The sequence below is a fragment of the Thecamonas trahens genome, assembly GCF_000142905.1.
Source record: "Thecamonas trahens ATCC 50062 unplaced genomic scaffold supercont1.14, whole genome shotgun sequence".
NCBI lineage: Eukaryota > Apusomonadida > Apusomonadidae > Thecamonas > Thecamonas trahens.
In genome coordinates, this window is record NW_013657666.1 from 43,995 (window position 1) to 54,158 (window position 10,164).

The window sequence follows — 10,164 nt, forward strand, 5'->3', positions numbered from 1 at the left end:
GGGAGGGGGGGGAGGGGAGGGAAGGGGGTCATGGATACAATGTTGATAGGTGTGGCTACGGCATGGACCCGTGTGGGTGGGTGGGTGGGGAAGGGGAGGGGGAAGAGGGAGGGAGGGGAGGAGGCAAGGAGGCCGAGGAGGGGGAAGACGGAGGGAGGGAGGGAGGGAGGGAGGGAGGGGGAGGAGACAAGGAAGCAAGGAGGCAAGGAGGCAGGGGGGAGGGGGGGGGGGTGGATTCAGGGATGTAAGGAGGCAGACAGGGGGGTAGAGTGGGCGGGCACAAGGTGCAGGCAGACAGACAGACAGACAGAGCAGGCCATGGCGTAACTCATGCGGGGGACGCGGTGGTTGCGGCTGATGAGGACAGGAAAATCGCGGAGAAGATCAACTCGCTCGCACTCTCGCCGAACCAAGACGCGTACATTCTCAAAATCCGGCTGGAGGAGATTGCGGTGGCGCTCGAGGCAAAGTACGCGTCGGATCCGCTCGAGCTTGTGCGGGTCATCCTGTACGTGCTCGGCCACGAGCGCGAGATCCTGGAGACCGGCGGAACCAAGACCAAGTTTGCCATGCACTCATCGTCGTTCTCGTCAACCTCGTATGGCATGGACGTGTCCAAGCTCAACGACGCCTCGCTCAACGCTGAGATCCAAAAGCTGCAGGAGCACACGGCCGAGACCGAGGCTGCGCTTGCGCAACTGCTACAGGACCAAGAGTACCTGGTCATCTGGCACCAGGACTGGGACGAGCTCAACGCTCGGGCCCAGGCCGCGTCGGGCGCGCAGGCCAAGGCACTTGCCGCTGAGTGCCACACCTTGCGTGGGAACATCATGCAGGCACAAGAGGGCATTCTGCGGACGCGGCGCGAGATTCTCGAGGCGCATGTCGGCGCCATCACCCACTCGGAGCAGGTCCTCTCTATCCTGCTGGCCAAGCTCAAGCAGTGGAAGGCAGTCCAGCGAAAGCAGACCATGGACGAGTCCTTCCTCAACGACGTGCTCAACCACATGCAGCTCCAGTTCGAGTCGCTTGCAGACGTATACTGGAACATCCGCCACCAGCTCCGCCAGCACGAGGTCCAGCGCGAGCAGCTCGATTGCGGCGACGAGAACGAGTCGGCCGTCTTTGATCAGCTCTCGACCCAGCTCCACGCCCAGCTCGAGACTCTCCTCCGTGCTTCGTTTGTCATTGTTGAGCAGCCGCCGCAGGTCATGAAGACGTCGACCAAGTTCTCGTCTGCTGCCCGCATTCTCGTCGGCGGCAAGCTCAACATGCACCTCTCGCCGCCAGAAGTCAACCTTCAACTCGTCAATGAGCCGCAGGCCACCGCGCTCGTCAACGACGACGAGCTCATCGGAAACTCGGGCGACTTGCTCAACGGCAAGCAGATGATGGCGTACTCCGAGTCGACCCGGACCCTCCAGGCTACCTTTAAGAACCTCTCACTCAAGAAGATCCGCCGCCACTCGGCCCGCAAGGAGGTGGTGACCGAAGAGAAGCTCGCCCTCATCTTTGTCACCTCGGTCCAGCTCGGCGACCTGACCTACAACCTGTGGACCATGTCGGTCCCTGTCGTCGTCATCGTCCACAACAACCAGCTCGTCCGCGCCACCGCCACCGTGTTTTGGGACAACTCATTCGGCAAGACCGACCGCGCCCTGTGGGAGGTCCCCGACGCCGTCCGCTGGCCCAAGTTTGCTGCCGGTCTCAACCACTTTTTCACCCTCGCCAACGGCCGCCCGCTCACCCCCGACGCCCTCAACTTTCTCGGCTCCAAGCTCCTCGAGCCCGGCGAGGACACCGTTGAGTGGCGCACCTTTTCCAAGGACAACCTCCGCAACCGCTCCTTCACCTTTTGGGAGTGGTTCTACGCCATCGTCGAGCTCGTCCGCAAGCACCTCGCCGGCCCCTGGATCGATGGCCTCGTCGTCGGCTTTGTCTCAAAGTCCGCCGCCTCGGAAGCCCTCATGCACCAGCCACGCGGCACCTTTCTCATGCGCTTTTCAGACTCGGAGCTCGGCGGCGTCTCGGTCTCGTGGAACGTCGTCGACGGCGCAACAGGCACGTCCAAAGTCTACAACCTCCAGCCGTGGTTCGAGAAGGACCTCGCCATCCGCTCGCTCCCAGACTGCATCAAGGACCTCGACCAGCTCCGGATACTGTATCCGGGCACACCCAAGGACGACGCCTTTGCAAAGTACTACTCGGAGGAAAAGGTTGTCGTCGGCGACGGCGACTACGTCCGCGCCACCATCAACGCCGCCATCATCGGTGACGAAGACGCCACAGGTACCCTCGACTCAATCGCCACCAGCTCTACCCTCTCCACCATGGACTTCAACACTGGCTCGCTCGAGTACGACTCGCTCGCCGCCATCACGGGCTTCCCCATGTCCTCGTACATGGGCGTCGGCCTCGACAGGCCTCGACGTCGGCGGTCCCTCGGGCGTCGCCGTCTCGGTCCCCATGGCCGTCACCAACCCGCCCCATCTGCCCCAGGACCTCGCCGCCGTGGACTACAACTCTTACGGCGCGCCCGAGGCCATCACCTTTCCCTCGATGATCGACATCGAGGCTCCGGCGACCATGGATGAGTGACCGCGCGTCACATGGTCTGGCAACATAACATGCACGTCCACTAGCCTGCCGTCCACCGCCTTCATCCTGCTGTTGTTACTCCTCCCAAGCCACTGTCGCACTGTTGCGCCCGCTCTTGACAAGCCGCATTGTGCTGACGCCCGGCTGACGGCCCGATCCGAGCGCAAGCACCTTGTCGGTTGCACCGGCGGCGTACCGGAACTCGTCGACCACGCCGAGGCCCGGCCCGGTGTACATGTCGTGGCTTACCAGCCGCGCCACAAGCTCGACTGCGCCCGGTGTCGAGCCGACCCACGACGAACCGTCGGCAAATCCGATGAGCACAAAGCCATCGCCGACCCGCGAGATCTGGACCGCTGAGACCTCGGCTACAGCGTGCGAGTCCTTGAGCGTCAGCGACTTGTCGGCCTTGAGCCGAAAGACCTGGTTGACGGAGAGCGCCAGTATGTTGTCGTCGAGCTTGAAAGACCGGTTGACCTTGGCAAACGCCGCCGAGAACACAACCTCGAGACCGCGTTGTGCCACAGACTTGCACCGCCGTGCCACGTCCACCGAGTCGCCAACAAGCTCGAGCTCGTCGTCGCTTAGCGTCGCGCCCTTACCCATGCTCGTCAGCACTGTAGCCATTGCGTGTCGCACACGCGTCCGCGGCGTCGCCGCTTGCGGATCGTCGTTTCGCACAGCCTCGGCGCTGGCCGCGTCTTCCCGTTGGAGGCCTGACGCGAGCCGGCTTCGTCGCTTCCGCTTCCGCCGCCGCTTGCTCGCGCCGCTGGCAGCCTCGACATCGGCATTCGAGTGCCGCTCGTCGGCCTCGGTCGCGACCTTGTCGCCCTCGCCCTCGCCCCCGCCCCCGCCCTCACCCTCGCCCTCGTTCCCGCTCTCGCTCTCACATGTCGACGACGACGAGAAGAGCGAGCCGGTCGATTCCGACTCGCTCTCGTCGCCGGCGACTAGCGCTGCCTCGACGTCCAAGTCCATCGACTCTAGAAGCTGCTTCGTGAGCGCGAGCGCGGGGGTGCGGACCTGGAGCTCGTGGCGGACCCGAGCGGCCGCCGACGTTCGCAGCGCCACCACTGCAGGTGTGCTGAGCGCTGGCAGGACATCCAAAAGCGCAAAGTATCCGTCCTGCCAGGCCCGCGCCTCAGCCCGCGCCGCTGCTGCCGCCGTCTCGGCTCGCTCGCGCTCGTTTTCGGCGGCGCGAAGAGCGGCGGTCGCTCCTTCTTCCGCCGCTCCGGCTGCGGCCTCTTGCTCCGCCAGCCGCGCACGGACTTCTGCCGCGGCGTCTTCCAACTCGACAATGCGCGCAGCAGCAGCCGCATCGGCAGCCACGCGCTCGGCCGCTACTGCCTCTGCTGCCTGACGGGCAGCAGCAAGCTCAGCACCGAGCGCCTGCAATTCGGCGCCAACCGCGGCCTTGGCCTCGGCCGACGGCGCTGACGATGCGGCCAATGCCTCGGCCGAGTCAGCAGCAAGCGCTACGAGTTCTGCGCGGGCGACCTCGAGCTTGTTAGCGGTTGCTGCCGAGTCAGCAGCAAGCGCTTCGACGCTTGCAAGCACCGTCTCGATGTCGGCATCGGCCTCAGCACGGACCCGGTCGAGCTCTGTGGCAAACCACTGGGCAGCGTCGGCGGCCGCCTCGCGTGTATGCTCGAGCTCAAGCTCGACTGCCGCCAGCGCCGCCGCCTGCGCGTTCTTGTCGGCAGCGAGGACCGCAAGCTGAGCGCGGAGCGCGTCTTCGACGCTCGCTGACTCGGCGAGGCGATGGACAAGCGACTCGTTCTCGGCATGCGCAGCCGCCAACTGGTCGGCAGCGGAAACAAGCGCCGCATCGTGGGTGCTGGACGCATGCGCAAGCGCCAAATGTGCATCCTCCAGCGCAGACTTGAGCTTGGAGTCGTCGTCGGCGCGTGGCTCGGTAGCACGTGCTTGCGCCGCGTCTGAGAGGGCGGCGGCGGTTGCGGCCTCGGCCGCTGACAGCGCCCGTTCCTTGTCTGCAATCGCTGCGTTTGCAGCGACCAGCGCGTCCGAGAGCTCTGCAACTCGCGCTGTGGCGCGAGCGGCGTCCGAGGCGGCAGTGTCAGCGGCGAGCTTGTTGGCGACAAGCTTGCCCGAGAGCGCTGCGAGCGACGCGTACAGCGTGTCCTCGGCCTCAAGCGAAGTCTGCAGCTGAGCAGAGAGCTCGGCTTCTCGCGCGGCGGCAGTTGCGGCGGCAGCACGGAGTTCGGCCTGTAGGCTGTGGAGTCGCGACTCGAGCTGGGCCGACGACGACGTGCTTGTCGTCTGGGCCTCAAGGACTGCCATCTCAAGCTTGACCTTGTCGCTCCGCTCGAGCGAGAGCGCGGTTTCTGCGGCGCGAAGCGCCCTCTGCGCAGCCGAGGCGTCGGCGGCAGCCGTGGCGGCGGCAGCCTCGAGCGCGGCCATTCGTGCGTTGGCGGCAGTGAGCTCGGCAGAGGCGGCGGCAAAGTCGGCTTCGAGTCGAGACGCGGCAGCGCGGGCATCCAGCGCGTCGCGTGCTGCACGGTCAGCAGCAGCAGCGTTGGCAGCGTCAAGCTTGGCGCGCCACTCTTGGTTGGCAGCTGCAAGCTTGGCAAACGACGCATCGAGCGAGGCCTGCAGCGCATCCCGCTCATCAGTGAGCTTGGTGATGGTCTGCTGCGCTTTGGCGAGCGCGGCCGCCGATGCGGCTTCATTGGCGCTGACCGACGCGCCGCGCGCGCGGGCACCGCGCTGCCTATTGGCGGCAGGCTCGAGCTGAGAGTCAGACACTGTCGGCGGTGGGCGCGGGTCTGGCGGCAGCGGGCGCGAGACGGCCTTGACCTGCGGATTCGCTCGGACAAAGTCCTGCGAAAGGCGCCGAACGACAGCCTCCATCTTGACCGCGCGCAAATGCGCAGATGAAAGGTTCGAGTCGGAGAGCATCGGATCAGAGCCATCGCCGGCGGCGCCTCGCGGCGGCGTGACAATGGTTGGCGGACGAAGGATGGAGCCACGGCGGCCGGGGCGGGCGGCACGGGCCATGGCGGCCGAGGCCGCCAGCGACTCGAGGGCAGCCGAGTGCGGAGTGGCCTTGCGGGCCGCAAGTCTGCGGGCTGCCAGAGACTTTGGAGAGTCAGACGTCGGCGAGCCGAGTGGAGAGCTGGGGGCGGAGGCGGCGTCGGCGAGGGCGGAGACCGGCTCGCTGGCGACGTACTCTTGGACGACGGCGTCAGAGAAGGAGAGACGCGGCGTGCGGGATGCTGGGGGCTCGGGCTCGCGGCGCAGCGCCGCGTTGGCCTTTTCCAGCACATCCATGGCATGTAGCTTGACCCGCAGGATCCTGCTCCTGTCGGAGGAGTTGAACTGGCCGTCTTCCCACTCGTCGTCATCCTCATCGGCGTCATCTGTCGGCGGCGCTGAGAACCGCGACGACGACGATGGCGACCTCGGCGGCGGCACAGCCGGCGGGCCGGCCACAAGATCCTGTACGGCCTCGGCCATAGCATCTAGCTCTTCCATAGCCGGCGTATCTCTCCGGCGCATCGACCGTCTCGAGCCAACACTTGTCCCCAACGATGCCGATGCATCCGATGCGGCGACAGACGCATCAGCCCCAGGCCCGGTACCACTCTGTTCAGCACGATACGCTCTGGCATGCCTCCGACAGAACAGTATGCCGCCTTCAAACTTAGCCATGGAGAGCTTGAGCTCTTTCTGGCAAGATTGACAATGAAAGCAGTTTTTGTGATAATCGACGGATTTGAAGGTAGTCACATCATCGGTGATGGCGATACCCTTTCCACAGAGACTACACTCACTCCTTGCCATCTCTTCCTACTTGTCGACCTTGCTATATAGTACTCCTTGACCAATGTGTGTACGATCTGTGTAATCCCCTTGCTCTTGCTCTTGCTCTTGCTCTTGCCCTTGATCACCCTCACCCTCACTCTGCCAACCGAGCACCACACCGACAGAGCCAGGTCACTCACACACACACGCACACACACACGCACACACGCACACACCCTGGTGACGAAGGTGGTTGTGTGGTGGCCGGTGAAGGGGGGAGGGGGACTCGTGGTCTCCTCCTGTCCGAGTGAGAGTGAAGTGGTCTTCCCCCCCCCCCCCCCCCCCCCCCGGACGCGCATGGTTCGCATGGAGGGCGCAAAGGGCAGGCGGCTGCGCAAGGTGGGCCCGGCTCCCGAGGCGGCCACCGGAGACCGGCACGGGGCACGGACCGATGCCATGAGCAGAGACCTCGAAAGCAAGGCTTTGAGCAGCAGCGACGATTGTGCTAGTCAGTTGGCGGCGGATGATGGTGGTCGCTACGATGGTGCAAACGGCTCTGGTGGTGGCGGCAGCTCTGGTAGCGATGGCGGCTCTGGCGGTGACGGCAGCTCCGGCAACGACGGTGCCGAGCAGGCCACGCCGCCGACCAAAGCCATGTTCCTCTCCAAGCTCCGGCATCTAGCTATCTCCATCGTCCTCACTAGTATCGTTATGATCGTGGGCATGGTGCTGTGGGCCGAGGCCGAGGACGACACCAACGCCAATGGCCTGTACCTGGCGTCGGTTGTGCTGACCACAATCGGGTTTGGCGACTTGACGCCCAACACCACGACGGGCCGGATGGTCATCATTTTCTACAGCTGTATCGGCCTCGCTGTCGTGGGCTACACCATCTCATACCTCTCGGACATGTGCGCGTACTCGGTGCAGTCGATCACGACGCGACTCTCATTCGACTCTGCCTTTCTCGGCTCGACCGATGCCTACGTTAAGATCCGCCACGCTGACGTGGAGACCGACGTGGTGTTTGCCTCGCTCAATCCCGTCTTTCCGGCACAGACGTTTGACATCGATGCTCTGCCGCTGTGGCGCAACCCGGAAAAGGTGTTTTTGTCGGCGAGTTTGTCTCCTCTTCGTCCGAGCTCTCGTACTCGTCTGTCTCGTCCGAACTCTCGTCCTCAGCCGAGGCCGCCATGAAGGCTGCGATGCAGGTCGAGCTCTCGCTGACCGAGTTTGACGACAACGCGACGACCCCAGTAGCGACTGCTGACCACCGACGCGCGTTCCGCAAGCAGCGCCGACAGGCAACCCGACGCGAGCTCTTCCGCCAGTCATCGGCCGGCGACACTGTACCGGTAGTCCACTTTACCGTCATGGACTACGACCGGTTCACTGCCGACGACTTTATCGGCTCAGTCCAAATCCCGCTCGGTCTTGTGCGCCGGCGGTGGCGGACCTTGTCGCGGCCGATCATTCCCGACGACCACGACCTCGACAACGAGCTGCTGGAGGAACTCATCCGCTCGTCGCAACTTGTGGTCCGCCTCCGCTGGGCGTCTGCGGCCAAGAAGACTCTCCAGGTCCAGGTCGTCTCTGCACACTCGCTTCCCATCATGGATCGTGTCCACTTTCACAAGCTCCTCTCTGCCGCGCTCAATTTTACCAAGGAAGCCGTCCTTGCGCTCATCCTCCTCGGCATCGTGCTTGCCACCGGCGCTGTCGTCTTCTCACACACCGAGGGCTGGACTCTCTTTGAGGGCTTCTACTTTGCCTTTATCGCCATCTCGACAACCGGCTACGGCGACTTTGCGCCGACGACCAAGACCGGGCGGGCGGTTTTTGTGCCGTATGCGCTGGCGTCGGTAGCCGTCGCCACCTACGCCATCTCGGTTGTCCAGCACATGACGACTGCGCACGTCTTCCGCCAGTCGGTCAACGACAAGGCCGGAAGCCACGAGTCGATTTCTGGCCGGCCACTCTCGGACACGGTCGCGTACTCGCTGCGGTTTACCGAGGCCAAGCTGCGGTCGTCCAAGCTCGGGAAGATCCACCGCAAGGTCGACTCGTGGCTCGCCCGATTACCGCAGGGCGCCAAGCAGACGATCTTCCTTATCGCCACCATCACCACCTTTATGTCGCTCGGTGCCGTCTTTATGTCGCAGGTTGAGGGCTGGTCCTTTTTCGAGGGCCTCTACTTTGCGCTGGTCACTACCTCGACTGTCGGCTACGGCGACTTTTACCCGACCAAGACCTCGTCGCGGATCTTTGTCATGCTCTTTTCGCTCGTAGGGCTCGGTCTCATGACAACCACGGTGGCGTTTATTGCCCACTCGTCGGTGGAAAAGGCAGTTGCCAACGCCACAACGGCGGTCAACCGCAAGATCCGCCGCTGGCGAACGATCCACACAGAGGCGCTCCTAGCGCTAAACCGCCGCATCATCAACAACGAGGCCGCCGAGCCGCAGGTCAATGACGTGGTCCACGCCCTCGACTCGCTCGACGACGGCGACGAGGACGGGCTCCTCGACAACTACGATTTGGATTTGGAGGCGCCCGAGGATGCTGGGCCGCTGCGCGGCGAGCGTGGCGAGGGCCCGTCGTCCTCGCTCGACCTTCTTGTGCAGCACTTGCTGAAAGTGCTGCTCTCGTTCATCATCTTTGCGGTCCTCTGCTGCGCCGGTGGTCTTGTCTTTTACTTGCTTGAGGACCGGGACTCGATCGCCACCTACTTTGAGTCTGTCTACTTTTGCGTCGTCACCCTCACCACCATCGGGCTCGGCGACGTCCTTGTCGACAACGTCAACGCGCGCATCTTCCTCATGGTCTACATTGTGTTTGGCCTCGGTGTTTTTGTCTACGCCGTCACCAATCTGCAAAAGTCGTCAATCCTGGCCTTTGAGCAGGGCTTCCGCACCGTCTTTGTCCGCTACCAAAAGTGGCAGCACGCTATCTACGTCCGCGAGCAAGCCCTCGCCGCGCGAAGAGGCGAGCTGAGCTTGGATGAGCTCGAGAGCGAATCTGATGCTGCCGGCATGGGCGCCGAGAATCGAGTGCTGGACCGCCGCCCGCCCAGTATGCCCAGGAGTGCGTCGACGACCGTCGCTGCTGCAAGAACGCTGGACGACTTGCCGGCCGTGCAATCGGGTGCCAGCCTGCAGCCGTCGGTCTCGCGCTCGACGTCGCGGTCGACCGTCGGCTCGAGCGTGACAAGGTAAAAAGCCGCATCCGACCCCCAAGTGGGAAGCGTTCAATGAGTAGGCTAGGCGCGGACGATCTTGCGCATCTTCTTCTGCCGCTTCTTGGCCTCCTGGCGCTCGAGCTTGGCGCGGTAACGCTCCTCCTCCTCCGGCGTCATCTTGGCCATGGCAGCCTCCTGACGGGCCTTTTCGGCGCGGATACGGGCCAGCTTCTTCTCCTGGATGGCCTCGGCCTTCTCCTCGGGCGTCATAGTGACGGCATTGGCAGCTTCGCGAGCAGCAGCCATGCGCTTGCGCATGGACGTCGAGATCCGGATCGCCGGAAGCGCATCCACCAACTCGCCAAGGAGCATGCCGAGAATGGTGGCGTCGGCATCAAGCTCAGCCGGCGGCATCTTGTACACCATGTGAACAACGGAGCGGTGCTTGAGCGACCACGGCGACTCATCGGTAATGTGGAGGAGCCACATGTAGTTGCTAAAAGTGTTGAAGACGTTGGTGATCGAGTCGGAGACAACGATGGGCGCAAGGCCGTGGTCCTCGGAAGCAACAACAAACGAATCTGGCAGCTTCCGCAGCTTGCTCGACTTGGTGTACGCCTTGA

General features: G+C 63.9%; 3 protein-coding genes across 3 annotated transcripts in view; 2 read left to right on the plus strand and 1 right to left on the minus strand.

The window, feature by feature from the left end:
• Window positions 1–2,644, plus strand: part of AMSG_03678 (Stat5.1) — a 3,243-nt gene extending 599 nt beyond the window's left edge. The window contains exon 2 of the mRNA XM_013904138.1: window positions 368–2,644. Within this exon, the coding sequence (XP_013759592.1) occupies window positions 368–2,594 (2,227 nt within the window). The 3' untranslated portion in view covers window positions 2,595–2,644. The remainder of the gene's footprint in view (window positions 1–367) is intronic.
• A 13-nt stretch (window positions 2,645–2,657) lies between these two features.
• AMSG_03679 (uncharacterized protein) lies at window positions 2,658–6,677 on the minus strand. The gene has a single exon (XM_013904139.1). It carries the CDS (start codon window positions 6,400–6,402, stop codon window positions 2,674–2,676), a length of 3,729 nt encoding a protein of 1,242 aa, XP_013759593.1. The 5' UTR covers window positions 6,403–6,677; the 3' UTR covers window positions 2,658–2,673.
• Window positions 6,678–6,990: 313 nt separating this feature from the next.
• Window positions 6,991–9,592, plus strand: AMSG_03680 (potassium channel). The gene has a single exon (XM_013904140.1). It carries the CDS (start codon window positions 7,557–7,559, stop codon window positions 9,576–9,578), a length of 2,022 nt encoding a protein of 673 aa, XP_013759594.1. The 5' UTR covers window positions 6,991–7,556; the 3' UTR covers window positions 9,579–9,592.
• Window positions 9,593–10,164: the final 572 nt, after the last annotated feature.